The sequence below is a fragment of the Anomalospiza imberbis genome, chromosome 7, assembly GCF_031753505.1.
Source record: "Anomalospiza imberbis isolate Cuckoo-Finch-1a 21T00152 chromosome 7, ASM3175350v1, whole genome shotgun sequence".
In the NCBI taxonomy this organism is placed as follows: Eukaryota; Metazoa; Chordata; class Aves; order Passeriformes; family Viduidae; genus Anomalospiza; species Anomalospiza imberbis.
The window spans coordinates 34,731,959-34,751,507 of NC_089687.1; the positions used below are offsets into that span (position 1 = coordinate 34,731,959).

The 19,549-nt window shown below is 43.2% G+C and overlaps 1 protein-coding gene across 6 annotated transcripts in view; it reads right to left on the reverse strand.

Moving 5' to 3' along the window:
• Positions 1-19,549, reverse strand: part of ERBB4 (erb-b2 receptor tyrosine kinase 4) — a 582,907-nt gene that overhangs the window by 370,273 nt on the left and 193,085 nt on the right. Inside the window, exon 1 of one of the 6 annotated variants that reach the window (XM_068196533.1) lies at positions 8,908-8,930. The exons of the other annotated variants lie outside the window; for them this stretch is intronic. Within the exon in view, the coding sequence (XP_068052634.1) occupies positions 8,908-8,914 (7 nt within the window). The 5' untranslated portion in view covers positions 8,915-8,930. Of the gene's footprint in view, positions 1-8,907; positions 8,931-19,549 lie in introns of those variants that run through there. 6 annotated transcript variants of the gene reach the window in all.

Sequence of the window (19,549 nt, forward strand, 5' to 3'; positions counted from 1 at the left end):
TTATTTGGTTTGGTGAATTTATCTTGTTGGTCCCCAGACAAAAAAACTTTTCACTCAGTTCTAATTTACCCAACCCGGGCTCCTGATGTTACGGACACGCAGCAAACTCAACACAAATAAATCACCTTGCAGAGAGCAGTCCTGGAGTACACAACAAACCCTAAGCCCCTGCTCTAGTGTAAAAACAAGCAGGAAGAGAGATTACCATGTTTTGCAGGCCATTGCATTTCACTAAAAAGAAGCTTAACTGGAAACTCAGACATCTCTTTCTTTCCCAAAGCTATTTCTTTCTTTCCCCAGCTATTTCTAGATCACTTGATTCTGAGGGAATCTGTAACTTAAGGGGAAAGCAACCCTGGCAGCAATTTATTTTCATTTTAGGTGTATTCTGGGTGTAACAATATCTGTCCATTTTGCCTTCAGTCTCAAAAATACTAGAGAAGAGAGAAAGCTCCTGCAAAGGGGAGACTCACAGATCTCAAACCATCACCTGGGGAAGAGTTCAGAGATAACTGGGATTCTCAATGCCAGATAACCAAAGATAGGGGATGTGCCAGAAGAAGGAGGGAAAAAAAAAAGCCAGTGGAAGAACACATGATAAGGAAGAAAAATGGTTTAAAGTCAGGAAGGTATCAGACATCACCAAGTCTGAAATAAGAGCATTTTCATCACTGCTTTTGGAGTCTTTAATTCAGAGGCCTGGCAATCAGTAAGAACAACAGCATCTCTCTTCTTTTTTTAAACAACATCAACTAAATTAACCTCCCTGTAAGAATTCACACCTGATTTTAAAACTTCCAAGCCTTTTTCCATGTACCTAAGGACCAGGCAAACAGTTAATCACTGACTGGATTTCAGGTACTGCAATGCACTGAGTTCCATAGACGGAAGAATTGCTTACCTGCAAATACATTTTGACATGAAGCATGCCAACATATGGATTTTTAATCCTATATTTAAAGTATCTGCTTCACAGGGTCAGATCTTAGAGCATTATACATGTGCAAGCATTTTCCACATGTGATGGAAAATCTCAGCAAAAGAAAGAAGACCTCTGAGAGAATCTGGGTGTCAACACATTCCTGAAATTAAAAAAAAAAAACCAACCCAAAACCAAAAAACCCAGCCTTATGACATTAAGTGTTACTCTCTTTTAGGAAAGCAACAGAATTAAGTACATTTCTGGGAATACTCCATTTCCTTCTTGAATAAAAGCCATAGCATCTTGTGTTCAGGTCTGTAAAATGTTTCCTGGGGATTAATGTTAGATTTTACTTTGTGTTGTGTCAGTTCCCTGTTGTCTATTGCATGCACAGCATTGCTGCAAACATCAGATAAGTAGGATCCTCCCTATTTTATTTTAACTTCAGTTTGCCTGGTAAGTGGATAGAATAAGCAGTTTTTCCTCCACTGAGGATAATAATAAGAATACAAAAGTTTTTATCTTTGCTTGAGTCTGCATTTATGGTTTTTCCCTTGCTTTTGGGATGGCACAGCAGTAACACTGCCTGAGATGAAGTTGCAAGTCCTTTGTAGTGGGTCATGATTGATTTTTAACTCCACCAACTTCCACATTCTCACACCCTAAAGCCACAGCTTTTATGTTTTCCTCTCTTCCTCAGCAGAAATCGTCTGGGGGAGAGAGTAAGGACCGGATTGAGATTGATCATCCTCCCAGTGGCATTTGGAGATTCAAGCTGTGCCTTATCACCAGGCGCAGCAGGGAGGATGCAGCAGCAGCAGCTTTGCCGACCTCAGCGGGGGCTACCTGTTCAGCTATTGAGTTTCCAAGGGGCTTAAATGGCTTCTGAGCATCACTCATTAGCAGAGCAGGTACCCTCCACCGCAGTCCCTCTGGAGGCAAATAAAACCAACAATGCAAGGAGAGATCTAGCAGCACTTGCTAACTCTCACCTGTTTAGGAGGGGATGTGGAAAGGAAAAGAACAGACGATTGTGACTGCTTTATTGCTCAGACATGGTTATCAGAATCAGTTGGGGACACTGACGATGGTGGTTTAGGCTTTAAAGGAAGACTGGACACCAAATACACTCAAATAAGGCAATAAGCTTGTCAAAACTTGCTCCCAAACTGAAAATGCACATTATTTTGTACATTTTCAACTGAGGGAGAAGAGATCTTTTTGATGTAGTTAGGAATGGGCAATGCCTGAAGCCAATCACGCTGAATTGTCTAGGCAGTTGGGGCATACACCTCGACCCCAAGTCAGGAGATGAGCTCCCCTTACCAGATACTGCTGAGAGTCTAAGGGGAGACAGAGTGGGAACAAATAGAACACAAAGTGCATAAGAACTCTCTACTATCAGTTTGCTTCCGATTATTTCCTCATAAATCACACTCCCACTGCCTGTCCTGTAACTTCATTAAGCAAAAGGCTCTATCTAGCTGGCAGATGTCCACTGTGAACTGCCAGACCCAGGGCTGCAATGCTAGTCTTGAATAAATTGCACATCTCCCATCTCTCTTGTACTTTAAAACAAAAGGCTCCCGCACCATTTATAGTCAAGGATACAGTTTACAGTCAGCAACAATAATTCCACAGCCTCCAAGTCAGAGACATGAGAAAACAGTACCTCACTCATCTCTGCATCAAGGACAGAAGTCAGTTTGTTTTGGAACAGCATGCATTTTCATTTTGGGAATGTAACAAAGGTGAGCACCCTTGAACCGCTGTGAACAAACCCTTTCCATTTTGAAATTTAGATTCAGACAAACGATGTGCAAGATTGCTGTGTATTCTGAATGATCCTGAAGTTCACACATACTTCACAAGAGCAGGAATATCTCAGCCTGTGGCTCCTTGAGCTGGTACCTTGGTGAAACAGAAAAGACAGAGGCACTCACACTAAACCTAAAGAGGCTGTTTGGGTGGGCACAGAAGTGCAAGTAAAGCAGTGGGACGAACAAACCAGGGAATTCTGCAGCAAAATACTCTTAGAAAACTTTTCATCACAGAATGAAAAGGCCAGGTCTAGAGGAAGCCCTGGGTGGCCACAGAGCCCTTCTCTCTGCCCAGCCACATAATCTTACCTAATATAATTTCAAATTCTCTGTGTACTCTCACATACTGCTAAAGACTAAGACAACTATTGGATACAGGTGTGTTATATGGCCACACAAATTCCTGAGGCCACCGAGTCCCTGGTCAAAATAAACATTTATGCCCATGCATTTCTGCTGGAATCCTGCCACATTTTCTGTCTTCTTTGTCCCTATTTACTTGTTGCTGTCCAAATACTATCTGTGAGATCCTGAGGACTTGAACTTTATCTACATTATTTGCATAGCACATGTGACACCTTCAATCAGGTTTTAATTTTAGTCAGAGGAACGATAACCAAACTGATTCTCTTCCTTCTGGAAATGTGAAGGAGAACACATTGCCTAGTTTTCCCCTCCCCACACCCTCATGGCTTTTACACAGGTAACTTCTTACCAGTCAGAAAATAACTTTCTCCTGCATCTCCCATCCCTGGATTTTGTACAGGTGACTCATTACTGCAGGTCATACACAACAGCTAAGGACAAAAAGGTGTCACATGCTTTCCACTGATGGTGTGTGACAGCATCGCTCACCTGTCTGCAGCCACCCCAGCTGAACACTCAGCAGGACAATCTCTTCTGCAGGGTCAAGACCAGCTCCCTGCTTGAGGTGGGTAACAGCAGCAGACTGTACACCCAGTCCTACATGCCCAAGTGCCCTCTGATGGCTCTAGGGTCCATCAAGATATGCAGTGACAGTTTTGTGGTCCAAAATAGTGCAGAACAACCCCCTTTTTTCCCTTCTTTTTTCAAATGGTTTAGGATTTAATAGCTTCAGATCCACAATAATTAAATTAAATGCTTATATGCCATTCAGTGACAGCCCTACCCAGGGTCACCACCAAGGCGAGTTCAGCCTGCCCTAACAGCTCACCCATTTCTTTCCCTTCTATCCACGGAAAACCAGAAAAAAATAATCCCAGGTAAAGAACATTTGGGTTAAAGGAGGGATCGCCAAGATGTCTCAGCACAGCTGCACATGCCTCCCAAAGCAGCCTGGTGCAACACTGTCACAGGTAATACCTGAAATTCATTCACACTAGGCCAGGACTTTTCCAGTCTGGAACCTTTTTGGGAACTACGAAGGGTGGGGAATCTCACAGCTGACATTCACTCTATTTACCCAAACCACCTCTCTCCACCATTCACTGAAGTAATGGAAAACTGCTCCAATCACCTCTGCTTGAGCTGCAAGAAGACAAACTGACAACAAGAGCGAGTGACAGGCCACATCTAAGCAAATAACGTGGGGCCAAAGGATGCCACGGCGTTGCTGGGGGAGCCTCTGGGAGCTCCCTGGGGGAGCCTGTGGTGCATCCATGGATGCAGAGGATGGAGGCTGAGCTCTGAAGGACACAGACAGTGGCTGTGCCTTCCATGTGCACGGCAGCAGGCGGACAGGGGGAGCAGCAGGGACACGTCTGAAGCCTTTCCCAGATAGCCGGGCGGATAAAAGACGACAAGTACAAAGCATGCAGCCTGAACAGTGAAGGTTAAATATGGGCTCCCACTGCCATCATTTATCCCCTGAAACAGCTGGGAAACTTCCAAAGCAGTTAATATATCACAGGAAGGGAGGAAGCGACACCGACTGTATAAACACACCTCGGGGCTTGCTACTGTTCCCATTCCCGCTGCCGCCCAGGAGGGCTCTGCTGTTTGCCAGCCTCCTGTGCAGGACTGAACACTGCAGGAAGGCAAGAATTAGAGTGAAACGTCCTAAAAATTACTCACAGGAGCTTCTCCAGGAAAGCCAGATTCATGTGGCAATTTTGGGAAGGGCTGTGGCCACTCACATACTTGAGCCCCCATTCTGTCCCCCTGTCACAGCAGCTCTCACAGATGCAGAAGAGGATGCAGTCGTGCACTAAACAGGAGGGAAAACACCATCCTATTCCAGTAAGGTTCAATCTGCCAAAGGCAACACGGATAAAATCAAGTGGGAAGCAATACATTCGATTTCACAGTGGACACAGGTGAAAAATTACCAAGAGCTGACCTCCTAGGGGCCAGAATATGTCACCTAGAAGTGTGCTGAAGCTAGAAATACATTAGAAAAGTTTTATGGGTCCAAGAATCCGAGACAGCTGAAATACCCTTTTTTGGTGTTACCATCATAATGCCTACAATGAAAGGGGGGCAAAGCTTCAGAGCAGCTCTCTGTTCAGCTTTGCATGAGAGAAGAGCTAACAGTCCTGCACACTGGAGGTGAGGCCACAAACACTGAAGTAAAGCAAGTTTTATGTTCTTTAGGAAGGAAGCCTGGAAAAATTATTAAAAACTATCTATTTTGTTTCATACCATAGTCTACAGGAGGTATCCAGTATCAGCAAAAGTGCCCGTCCCAATCTCATTTTTGTGGGGTTTTTTGTACCCTGAAAACTTTCTGTTGAACAGTTTCAGGAGAAGGGAGTCCATAGCTTCACTTGACCAAAGCACTTTACAGAGACAGAATACATGGTAGTAAGAGAAGCAAAAGCCAATCAAATGATGTCTGGAGAAGCCACAGCTCTCTGTCTGTCCAGCCCCTTGCCCTGGGCGGCTCCCAAGCAGCACAAACCACAGAGCCTTAAGCAAGCAGGTCTGTATCCATGCCAGCTCTCTTAAGGGCAAATTGGCAATTTGACTTGCCCAGAAGAAATGCCTGAAGCGATTCAAGCTAAAAAAACATGCTATGACAAGGTTCAAAGTACTTGAAACAGCAGAATCCTCCCTCCAACCTTAACAACCACTGTCACTGTTATCTTCAGGAGTAAAATTAATGCAAATGGTAACACAACGAGGGTGCGTCAGGCAGATGCCTTTGAAATGAAGAAATGGTGATAATTACAGTGCATAAGCAAAAAAATTGGTTTTACTGTTCAGAAATCTTCTTCCCTTTTATATGGGGGAATGTAGCATCTGCTCCTAATATAATGCACCAATCATTGAAGCATATAGTGTATCCTCACGGGAACCATAAGGCTGTTTTATTTATTCTTGGCCAACTGCGAGGATAAACAGATTTCACCAAAAGCAGTGCATATGGAACCCTCTCTTCATGGAGAGCCCATATATTTCTGCAGGGAGACTGAAATGCAAGAGTCTCAGTTGTGAATGCTAATGGGACTAACAGAAAAGGAGTAGGACCATCCAGTTTGACCTTGAATCTTTCCCTCTGTGTGGAGGAGGGCCATCCAGGTTAGCCAAATACCTCTTGGGGGGAATGGTTTTCAGGGGGAGTTCAAGCTCACTAAAACAAGAAATGAAGCTGCAAAGTCCAAAACTACCACAGGCACTTGCTTGAAACATTAGCAGAGGGATCTAGATTAAAGGTAAACAAGCAAAGAATGAATACAACTCCCATTCCCTGCCACACCACCTTATGCACAAATAACATATCCACAGACTGCCTGACCCTTACTAGAGATGACCCAGGGAAAAAAGAAACAAAGAAATCACAAATAGGTAATAAATACCCCCACACACAAAGAACTGCAACTTCCTAAAGCCTGGCAGGTGGTTAGGACCACAGACGACCAGTTAGCACTCATCCTCATGAACTTATCTTGCACACAGGTGTTTCATTTTGGATTTGACAGCCAGCCAAAAGCAGACGTGGTTTGGGGGGTTCCCTCACAGTTGCTGTGTGGAGAGACTGGAAGGGAGAGCTCTCCATGTCAACCTGCATTCATGACAATAATCCTTCCTAATGGTTTCAGTGTTGCAGCCAGACAGCCCACTTTGCACTCTTGCAAGGTGATTATAAACAAATCAGGCTGCCAAGGTGCACAGATCTTTTGGAAAATAACACTAACACAGTATTTGCTCCTTCTCCTCGCTCTGCTAAGTTAAATCCAGCTGCCTTCATCGTTTAGGGAGAGCTGAAAATGATGACAGGAACTCCATCAGGTTCAGCCTTTTGATTAACTCCAGCACATAACATTTAGCTTTTGGTGTAGTTTGTAAGCAGAAAGGAAAATGACAACTTTGCCTAGGAAGATGCTAGATAAAAAAGCCCTAAAAAACATTTCCACTGACTCCATAAAAGAGCTGTTTGGCTTTGCACAATCTTGAACTCCTCTGAGTGCAGTGAATTGAAATCTGTAGTAGAAGCTTTCCAAGTACACACAGGAGAATATCTATTCCTCTTCCTGGGCTATAAGCAAAAGATATATATCAGCTCGAAGAAGAAGAAACTGCATCTGTTTATGAATTTGAACAGATTACAAGCAAGGTTGTTTTTTTTTTTTTTTTAAATCCTAAACTAGTAACTCAGCTTCTGTCACCAACTAGTTGAAGGAGAAGCAAATCCTGTCACCCAAAAATGTTCATTGGCTACATTAGAACAAGCTCAAAATTATTTTACTGACTTGTGGTGACTCTTAAGCAACTTTAAAATTGTGAGACTGCTTCTCACTTCAAGGACTGTGCCTGAAGTGAGAAGCAGTCTTTTCTAACTCACAGGATGCTCAGGCTATGTATAGCCAGACCTAATACCCCTCTACCTCTACAGGTTTCTGACACAGATGTGCTGCATCTCCGAGACAAACACACAGCCCTCTGGAACCATTTCTGTCCCCAGCACCTTCTCGTGATGAAGAACATGATCTCTCCATTCTATTTACTGCAATGCTTTGTCATCCTCAGTGCTACAAAGATACCCCCTAATTCCTGCCTTCTGTCCTCCCTGCTGGCATTTAAGACCATGACTCAGTCAATGTCCTTCTCTGCAGCACTTTTTATACACAGACACCAGTGATCTTCCTCTGCCCCAGGCCTCTTCTACACCAAATTTTCATCTTTCTTCTCTTTTTTCTTTCTGTCCAAAACTGGGGGAAATGCCGAGTAGCAGCTTCACATCCCCTCATGAAGATAGTAATTTTCTGACACCAAATATTATGCTAACTACCTTCACAGGAACTCATGCCTGGCTTTCAGATTACAATCCTCACAATCAGTGCATTAATGATGGCTGTGACAGGGAAATTCTTACCTTCTGCATCCATTCCAACACAACGTGCTAAATATTTTACAGCAAGGTCCTGCCACACACAGGATTAGACTCCAATTCTGAAATTTGCTCTGTGTAATCGCTTTTACTTCAGGTTACATTTGCAGCAGCACTACCTGAATGAACCACTTCCATTAATGCAGTAAAGAACAGGAAACAAAGAGTTTAACAGGTGAATCCCCCTGTGAGTGCTCCAAAAATGAATTTGAGCTGCCCAGTTTAGAGATGGTGCACTTGTTTACTCCAGCCTCACAGGAAAGTCAACAAGTTTCCTGTTGCCCACCAGCTCCCAGAGCTGGAGAGGGAAGAAAAGGCAGAGAGCAGCCACCAGCACAGCCTCTCCTCTGCACCAGCCCTCCAGCAGCTCTGCCTGATTTACTGATCTGTTACCAATTTATATCAGGAGCTTCTCCAGGACAAAATTGAAGCCTGCGTCTCCATGAAAGGCTATAAAGAAACCCACACACATTCAAAATCATTACAGGGTGATATTTTACTCTGTTAGCCCATTAAACAACAGATGAAATATCAGGCTCCTGGAATCACAGCGGTGCTGTCATTTCTAAGACACAGCCCTTAAAAGACCACATAACTTTTATTCTCAGGATTCTCAGAAACTGTATTTTTTTTTAATATATATTTCAGAAGCCATCATCTGCAGAAAAGATTTTATCTTATTGCTCGGCAATGGCAAATCTATTTTCAATAAAGAATGGGTGTTTGGAGGCTACTAGTATCACTCACTACTGCTTGCAAATGTTGGCATTACAACGGTAATTTCTTCTGAGTGGAAGGATGAATTACATTTAGATTAATAACTGCTAGCCCAAAAAACTTTGAAATGTATTTACCAGGCATTAGTTCCAAACTGTGTATGCAGCTTGGATGTTTTCTCCAGTCCCTGGAGTTGTGCATCAAGGTCTGTCTATGCTGAGAAAGCGCTACACACTAAAGTAGAAATAATTTAATGCAGCCTAATTGTTTCATGAAAGCATCTTTAAAATGATGCATAGTTTGTTTCCCAGAAGTTCTGGGAAAATAGCTGAAGATAAATTGCACTGCTGTTGTCAGCACAGCGCAGGCAGGCCTTGTGCTCCCTGTGCCAGTCTCACTTGTGCCACGTCAGTGACAGCCCCGAGCCCACGGGGCATCACTGCAGTGCCTTCCTGCCCCCTCGGCATGGGGGGCACCTTGGGATGCTCAGGGGGACCCACAGAACAACACAATTCATGGAGCCTGTGAAAATCAAGAGCAGTTTTGGCTGCGAGCAGCCCCAGGCTGAAAGAAGGCCTGAGTCTCCCTTGGTGGTGCCTCAGGTTTTAGCTTTTCTATTTTTCACATTCTGTGCTGCTTTAGTGTGTGGGTCTGGGCTTCATATGAGGGGATGGTGAGCTCTCTTCACAGAGTAGGGAGACAAAACAATTCCTTCTCTGGCTGGGGACCAAGGACAAATGATCCAAATCTCAGGCCCAAGAGCAGAAACCATGTGGATCAAAGAGAGAAAACCAGAAGGATGGGACTTCATTACCTAAAGCTGTAATTGCACAATTAACTCCAATATGCAAATGGACCAGAACTTATAAAAGTGAGAGACCTCATGACCAGTGGTGCATTTTGTGACCATTTTGGGTTGTGCTGACCAAGGTGGATCCACTGAGGCCTTTTAATACATCCCTACTTTATTCTTTCACTCTGTCCAGCCTCTGTTCTAGGTCAGACTTCACAAGGCACCATTGGCACCCTGCAGTATGCACCGAGCCCCTGGCATAAATACATATTATAATATTGGCTTTTTGCAAATATTAAAAATGGATTCTATACATATCATGTTAAAGTAACTTTGCCATATATTTTCTATGTCTGCTATTAACAAAACTTAAACATAGTAGTGAAATAGTTATGCTTGTGGTAATTGAACTGCCTGCTTGGTTGGGATAACATCCAATGGACATATGATGGAGACTCCTGCTACTCACATGCCAACTATCAGCACCCACCTTCCTGTCTGTAGAATATATGGACCAAAGCCCAAGCTGGAGGTGATAACAAGAATGTACTAAAACCACAGCCAAGAAATGGGCATGATCTAAAAAGGATGACCCAAGGATGAGCCATGATAAACAGTTCTTGGAACATGAAAAGTCTGGGGAAAAGTTGAAATATGCATAATTGTTTATGAATATGCAGTAGACTGATGCAATAGAAAAGGTATGTAAAGGGCGTCTCCAAAATAGCAGGTGTGCTTTTGGCTGAACACCAAGCAACCAGCCATTAAAACTTATTATCTTTGTCTCCTATTGTCCTTTATTAAACTTTGACATTTTACCAGGAGAGTGAACCTCATTTTTCACAGCCTCCAAGAAGCTGGATATCTCTGCCCTGCTGGGAAATTGGAAATATTTCCCACTGAGGGCAGGACTGGTTATAACCATGGTCAACCCAAGCCAGAAATGCATCACTTTTTCACCAAATTCTTGCCAGAAGTCCTGAAGCTTCTAGGCTCCTGGTTTAACACACCAAACAAGGTATCTCCAGGAATGCTTAAATACCTCTAGGAAGGATTTATTTCAAGAAGTTTCTGTACAAGCAACCTTTCTGCATTTCTTATCTCCCTGCCTCCTGCAAACTTTTGTCTGCTTAGATATGTTACAGCAGTTATGTTTCGTGACTGACAATTATCTCATAATGAAAAACAAGTCACAATTAATAAAGCTCAAAACTAATACCTGCTAAACTCATTTAATGATTTAATGAAGTAGGAGAGTGTCTTATGAAAAGATTTTAAAAGCAAGGGAGTCAATTTCCAATTAGAGCCCACAGTCATTTGAGAGCCTGCAGGCTCCCAAGGTAAGAGATGGGGAAGAAAGGAAGGGGGAAAAACCCAGACAGACATTTTTCTGCTGTTTTCCTTTGTATCCTAAGAAAAGATTGTCCTCTGCTGTTCATGCTGAACCAGCCCCTGCAGGTGCACGTAACTCCAAAGACAACACAAGTTCAATTTACAGCCCTAAATTTGATTCTTGAATGATGATACACCTTTAAATATTTTTGCACTCGACCAGCTCTGCTAATAAGCCTAAAACTAATTTAATGTTGTGCTATTCATTAATCACTATTATGGAAGGAAAATGCTGAATGCAGGGGACACCCTATAGAGGAGCTTTCACAGTGTCAGACTTCTACCAAGTGTACACCACCCCAACAACAGCCTAAGTCAAAAGAGAATGCATATTAATTTCTAAAACAAAGGACTGGAGGAAAACACCACCATCAGGCTTTCAAACAACAGGCAAAACAAACAACAGGTGTTTAGGGAGAATGTTTATTCCATCCAGTTTTCACACAAATTACATCAGACCCCAGTTTAGTTTATAAGGCACTTAAATTTTTTTTGGGGGGGGAGAAAGAAAATTCACAGCAACTTCGACAGGCTTTGCCAGAAGCTGACAACTGCAGGCAGTGAAGAGAAGGGCAGACAGGCAGCTTAAAGTCAGTGGATATGGAGACTCAGATCCAGCTCAGCACCCAGAGTTAATGCAGAATGGGGTGGCTTCCCTTTTCCAACCCATTATACCTGCAAGCACACTTGATCTGGGACACCCCTTTTGCCATCTGCAGCAATAACCCTAGCATTTATCTACTTATTTTCCCCAAAACCTGGTTACTAAGTAGTTCTCCTAATTGGATTGTAACATCTCATTTCTGGACCTGTCAGGTGGCACCTCTGTGACATCTCCAGCTTTGGGGAGAGTGACAGTTTCCAGCCAGCCTCCAGAAAGCTCACCTGAGGCTGTACACCCACGGGACTCCCCTGGGATCTCAGAGCAGCTAAATAGCTGAATCCCTTTTACTAACCCATTAAACTCTCTACTCCTGAGGGTTTTTTTTAGGTGAAAAATCCTCTAGTTTATGCCCAGGTAACATAAATTTAAGTCCAAGAGGATCTACAGAGGAACTGCAGGATTTTACAATGGCCTGAAATAATGAATACACAAATCTGCAGAGAGATGGGATCAGATCTCACCTTTCATTCTGAATACACTCACAAACACCTCTCTGTTTGCAGTTTAGTATCGAGCTTATGCTGCTGTAATCCATGACTGCCACAGCTTCTCCCACTGTCACTCTGAGCACAGCACCTGGACCATGAGGCCAGGGACAGGTAGGACCACATGGCACAGACAGGAACAACCTGCAGGGTTGTTTACACTCAATTTCTCCTCTCCTTATGATTTTCAGCAGTGAAAATATTTTATCTCCCTCAACCACTGGCTCCCCCACAGTACATGGACACACTGACACAAGGAGCAGCTGACAATCATAGCAAACTCCAGAGAGCAGTTCTCAACTGGCAACATGCTCTTCACGTGCCTTATGTCTGGGAGAGTCGTCTACCCATCACAATGTTATATTTATTAGCCACCTGTATTATATCTAAAATAAAAAAAAAAAAAAAGAAAGAAAAACTCATTTGACACGCCTTCATTTTGAGGCTGCTAAAGGTCACCCTGCCCTGAGAAGATTCTGGAAAGTGAAACAGAAGTGGCAAGTACAGCACAAAGTCCACCCCTCCTGCCCACCCACATTCACCTTTTCTCTTAAAAAAAAAAAAAGTAATACTTCTAAGACACTGAGACAAAGAGTAGCTGAGCCACCTGCAGTGCTGTGGCAATCACCAAACCAAGAATGACAGAGCTTCCTGCACACCTGAGGGTGACCCAACTGGTGGCTGAACTGAGCTGTAAATTGCCTGTGTAAAGCCACACAGGAATTTTTATTTTATTTTTACTGGACCAACAGAAGCATCACATACCTAAAAATAAAAATCCTGCCATAATTTTGGCTGATGCCTCCTGAAAATGTGTATTTCCAAGGCAGACAGTCTGTCTCCAAATGTATACAAACCAAACTGTGAAGCTGGTATCACTTTGCCCATTATTCCCTTTTATTATATATTTTTTTTAATCCATGCCCAGGGCTCTCACAAGGGTTTGCAATATAAGAAGTTTGGCAGAGCTGCCAAAAGAGCAGATTTAATCTTTTTCAGTTTCTGGCGTCCAGAAATTTCACAGTGAAAGCTTGTAACTGTGTACAGAAAATGTACTTCAGTTAACAGCAAACCTCTTCTTTTCTTTGTGTTTTATGGACCTCCTCACAAAATGCACACAGGAGCCTAAGATGACAGATCATAATTTAAAAATCCTGTGCTAGAGGGATCCTGAGCTGTTACGAGTCCCTGACATACAGACTGTACATGTAACTTTGACGCAAAGTGTTTATTTGTATTGTAAGGCCCCAAACCCCACTTTCCTCTCCAAAGCCAGATGCTGTCCAGAAGAAAAGAACTATAAGCAAATTCAGAAGCTGTTCTGCAAAATCCCCATGAATTTTCCCAGCTGCTTCAGCAGCTCAGCTTTGGGTACAGCTGCATGGGGTGGTGACAGCACCAGGTATCTTGGACCCCTGCAGCTCCCTGGGAGACATAACCTCCTGCTGCTCAGTCTGTGAACACTCATCCAAGGCTTTACATGGTTAAATCACATCCTCATTTTACACACAGCAGAACCATACCTGACCATGCCAAGGGTCAGGCAGAGTGAGAAGGGACATGTGCCACACTCCCTCCTGCACCCAGCAGCATCTCAGGCTCCCTTTGCCCATCCAGGAGGGCAAGTGTGCTCAGAAATTAGGAGCTCAAAGGGGCTTTTGCTACAGCTGCCACTGAACACAACGAATCAGTGCCACAAACCTCCTGAGCAAGAGATTGGCATCACCACACCCTTTCATCTGAGCCAAGCTGCTTGGATGGGAGAACTCCATGATTTTAAACTATGTTCCTGCAAAATACAGATGTAACTTAGCCAATGCTTACAGCTTCATTGAATTGCTGAAGCAGGATTGATTTAAGCCCTTACTTACATTGCCTTGTCTAAGCTACGTCTGTATTGTGTTGGAATTATTACAGAAGCATTTCTGTGGCACCCAAACCCCCTGAAAAAGAAAAGCACTGCCTTGATCTCCCTGTCTTCTCTTCCACAGCCTGCCTGAGGAGCAACAGGAAATATTTTAAGAAGTTATTCTCCCTCTCTTTTTAATAAAACATTCTCTCCCTCTACCCCCAAATCAAATTTAAATACACAATAAAACACGCATTAGTCTTCCTGTCAAAAACTGCAATCACATCCCAGGTAGAGCACAGCGACTCGGCCCCAAGGCTGTAGTTAGCCAGGTTTCATTTGACTATTATGTTCTCCAGGAAAAACAGAGAGAAATCTATCTGTGCTGACACAATCAAGATTGCAACAGCCAAAACACCACAGCTGTTCTTTGAATATTTCAGATGATGCTCTGCCATCAGTGACAATACCAGGACCGCCTGTCTCTTCCAGTGCTCTGCTACAATAATCAGCCTGCCAATAGGAGTATCTGCCACCCTCCCAGCTGCAGAGGATCCTCTAAACATTTAATCTTGGCTATTATTTCCTCCCTGCCAGGCTGTAGTTTTGCATCACAGGCACTAGAAACAGAGAGTGGTCAGGAGAAATGAGGAATTTAGCTACCCCAATGCAACTCTAAGAGCAGGCAGCTCTCAGACTCAGTCGTTGACCCCTTCAGGACAGCAAGGTGTTCTACCATGTGCTTGCACTGAAGGTGTGTTCTCCTTGTTTCCTCTGCAAAACCCTGGTCAAACTGAGAAAATGCAAATTTTAGAAGGAGAAAAGAAAAAAAAATTAAGAAATCATTTATTAGGCTGCCCTTCAGTAACAAAGGAAAAGTCAGGAAAAAGTAACATTTCATGTTTTAACACAACTCTATGAAAACTAGGTCTTCAAGATGAGATGTCTTTACATCAGGCATTTTCAAAAGCCCAGATCTTTGGGACATCACTGGCATTTATAGAAATCCTGCCTCACATACAGTGTTTTCCTGAAAGGCATGCAAAACTTAACCGTGGAGCTTTCTGAGGCGTAGGAAAGTCTGACTTTTTGTCTTGAAATACCACGCTGTAGTATTCAAAAATGTGCTGACAGCATGGACAAAGCACAGATGAGAAAAAAAAATAAATACATATATTTAAAGAAACAGTTGTGTAAGATGTCTTTTTCAGATGCAAATCCTGGCAGCTCGGAGCAAATGATTCTGAATTGACAAAAGACCATCTCCCTCAGCTATTCTCTACTGCACAAATGCCAGGGAGCTCTCTGAACACATAGCAGGAGAATCCCATATTTAAGCATAGGTTGAGAAACCACAGAAACCCTCTAATATATTATTATAACCTACAAAGATTCAGTAAAAAAGGTTAATTAGGGATTAAGCAGTCATGCGACTTGTGTGTCTTTAGCCTAGTGATTCTTAAAATGCAGTAATATCGGGAGATTTCAAAAACAGGAGGAGTGGGGTTCCTCCTATGGATTTTTAGCCATGCACACATACAACATCTTGCCACCAGTCAGTGCTGCCAGCAGTCTGGGACAGAGCCTGCTACTAAAAGAGGGCAATGACTACTGAATTCTACTGCACATGACTGCTCCTGTTGGGATTAAGTCATGCTTAGAGGCACCCGTTTATAAAAGAGGGACCCTGGCATGCTACCTTAGTACTCAAGCAAAATTATATTTCAGCATCTTTTAGACCTAACCAAAGTCAACCTCTCTAGTTTTTATATACAGGCTTACTTGGATTTCGGTTTTCTTGCTTTAAAGAGCTTATCAGGGTTTTACAGCAATTTGTAATTGATTTCACCCTCAGTGAAAACCATTAATTAGTATCCTGCAAACAGGGTTTTTCAAGTTGGACTCGCAGCAAACAAGGATAGTTTCCCCAGAAGCTGATTTAACGCCCTGGTTTGACATTCATTGCCAGACTGGGAGGAATCCTGTGTTCAGAGGACTGGCCAGCAACTGCTTCAGTAAATAAACTCTCTCAGACATGTGCTCAGCCCACAGAAATTTACTTTTTTAGTCCTGGGATGCCACAGTTTCTTTCTTGGTCAAGACAAAGATGGCTTTCATCACCCTGATGTTTTAATTTGGGATTCTACTGGCAAACTAAAATACCAGTTAAAATAAGTAGCAGATTCAGAACTGGCAAGCTGAGATAGAAATAGGACAAGCCAAACAGTCAAAAATTCCTCCTTGCCTGGAACTAACATGACACATAGGAAAGAAACTTCAGTTCCAGTGGGTCAAGAAAAGACAAGAGCCCAGGACCCCCCAGGTGATTCAAATTTCTTTAGACACCTACAGCTGCCCACAGTCATTCTCAGCAGCAAAATTCATGCAGCAAAATCAGTGCTGCTGCCGCCCTACCCCTCCCTGCGTTTTTCCTGCAAACCAACCCGGCGGGCTGGGAAGGAATGTAACACGATCTGGAGTTAACGGTGGAGGACTAAGCCTTGCCCTCATAAATCATTCATTAATAAATACCAGAAAGCAAAGCTACAGACCTTAATCCCTGCAAAGCCTGGCGAGTGCCATGGCTGTGATCCTGGGAGGGCTCTCCCCCACACTGTGCAGAAAGAGTGCAAAAACAAGCGTTAACAGCCCCGAGCACAGCTGGTACCGCACGGGTTCACAGGGCAGCTCTGCCACAGATGAATGGTCAACGCTCCAAATTTCCAAAATTCCATTTCTCCAAAACAGCTCCAAATTTCTAAACCCCTCCTCGTATCAAAGCAGGGAGGATGTGCCAGCCAAGGCACCAATGCCCTACAGTCATTTTGGAGGTGAAGTTGGCAAGGAGAGAAGGGGAAATGTCTTTCGTAGCAGGATGTAAAAAGTTTAACCTTGACGAGTAAATAAGAAATGAAACTGCCAGAGATTATTTCAGAAATCTCAAAGCAAATTATCTGAGAAACGTTTTGCTAAGCCCCATACAACTGCTCCATATATTTTAAACAGTCAAAGGGTCACTGTCTTTTTTTTCCCCCAGCATTTTTCTCGACCTGGGGCTAAGGCTACTGGTGTCATTTCAGCTGGGGTTTCTCTCTTTTTATGACTTGTCCTATGTTCATGGGTAGACTTCTTGAAACTGGCTTGTGACTTCCCTGAGAAATCTTTCTGATCTGCGAGAGGGAGCGAGATGAAAAGAAAACATTAATGGGAAAAGAACTACAAGGCTATGCTGGCAGAGGCATCCTCGAGCTGGCGTTGCCTCCCTCCCTGCTCATCCTCCAAAAACCAGCGACTGTCTCACTAACAGCTGATCCCAGGAGGGCCAGACCCGATGCAGGCATGGCTTGCAGAGAGGCTCCATTTATATTCCCAGCTGGTTCACCTGTTTTCTGCAAATTTTGCAGTTACACTGCAGACAGATCAATGCTGTGATTTGCTTCCAGCAGGGTGGTGGGAACCCCCTCTGGCACTTCCTATTTTTAAACAACTGAAGTTGTTTTGTATTTCCTAAACCATATTGATCCACGAGGCTAATGATAGTTTTTCTCAAAGCTCTATTTTGTTCGCTCTGTCACAGAGGGAGCCCTGGAAATTACAATTAGTGATATAGGAAACGATTGAAATCTATTTTACTGCACAAGTCTGCTCCTGCTATGTGCAAAGCAGAACAATAACCACAAATTCAGTTGCTCCCACATGGAATCATGGATGGATGACTATACAAGCAATGAAGAGGGCTTATATGGGGTGCAACAGCCACCATGCATCTTTATTTTACACCATATTGTCCATTATATGAACTAAAAATAAAAATAACATGGGCACAATACTACAGTTTGAATAGACTGAAATATATGCACAGCTCCTCCTCCAAAGTAATTTCATTTTTAGTGTGCCCATGGAATGAGAAAATTAGTTTTGTTTTTAAAATAATGCCCTATCCTTAGAGGGAAAAAGTCAAACTATCTTGTTAACATAAAGGGTATTTATCAAAATAAGCATATGAGAAAGGGACCTCATCTTTGACAGACGAAAATTAAATTAAATTAAAAAAAGAAAACCCCACCCAACCTGTGTTTGGAAGTGGCCAGGTGTGAGAGAAAGCAGAAGGAATGAGCAGGTTTGGGTCACCAAGAGGCTTTTTGTCATTCCCTCCCAGTACACATACAGTGCTCCTGCCTGCCCAGGGCTCTGTCAGGGTTCCCTGCTGCAAAGGATGACACCAGGTGCCCACTCCTTGTCACCTGGTGGTGTCACCTATACCTGTCAGAAGGAATTGTAATGCTACAATAAAACAGTCACTTTTGGAGAAATAAAAATGAAGAATCATTCCCTCCTCCCCCCCAAAAAAAAACCCAACCAAACAAAAAAAAACACACCTCCGTGTTTTCATCATCTGGATCTAAATCACTGTTTCTCCTCTAGAAAAAAAATTTAATTCGCATTTCCATAAAATGGTACTGCTGAGAATTAACAAGCTAATAAAAAGGACTTTAAAGATGCATTAAACTTGGGTTGGGGAACTCTCTAGTACTTGCAGCATAAATGCTAATAAAATTATAAATCTGTTATTAACTTTTTACATCCCTGCCAAGTGATAAAGACTTTAAAAAAAAAAGGCATTAAAAAGGCTAGAGATGTGCATTTTACAAAGAAAAACCAAGCAGTCCAGACAATACAAAAATTACTTACACCATATGAATTCTCTGTACAGCCCTGAAAAAACACACATCTGTCTCCCCAGGGCAATCCAGCTCATATCTGATAGATTGTGAAGAAGAAAAAAAAAAAAAAAAAAAAAAAAAAGGATTAATTTTTCCTTTAAAATGTGAATAAAAGAGGATTCCACCATTGTTTGCCCCAGGGGTTGGACTTCCCCAGGCTTTGATTACGTGACAATGAGATGTTTATGTCAAGCCCTGGCTGGTGACTGCTCATGTTCACCCATTAGAGCCCTACAACTGGCCTGCTGTACTTTATACTCCAACCTGTTCGGTGCACTCATTGTTTCAGCCACTAACAACCCCCAGCTAATTGCTACACGTGGAAGGGAAATTAAAAGGCTGGCCCTTGGAGACTGCTACGTCTGCTTCCAAACGAATATAATTAGCAGAGAAGGGGGAAAGATTGTAATTGCTTCCGATTTAGTGGTGTAAGGAGGGATTTAGGGATTAATATTTCGGGGAACAACCATTCTGCCAGCTCAGTATTTGGGAATGCAGAGCAATGACAGGCAAAGGACCTTACACACAGCCCACAGGTCTGCAGGATGGAAAGCAAGGCTGATGGGTCAGAAATAGGAGCAGAGAGGCTCACTGGTGAGATGGCCTCCAGGCACTTGCAGGGAGCTGACAGGAACCAAACCCATCACAGGGAGATCCCTTCCCTGGCAGAAGCAGGTCTGCCCCATCCAGTACTACAAAAACTTAGTGTCACAAGGAGGAGCAGGAGTGTCCCTTCCAGAACTGAAAGGTGCTCGTGGTAAGTAGTTGAGGTGGCACAGAGACAGGCACGTTCCAAGCTCAGCAAAGGGGCAGATCCCAAAGCTCTGCTGCAGGACAGCAGTGGTTTAAACCACAAGCTCTTTTACAGACAG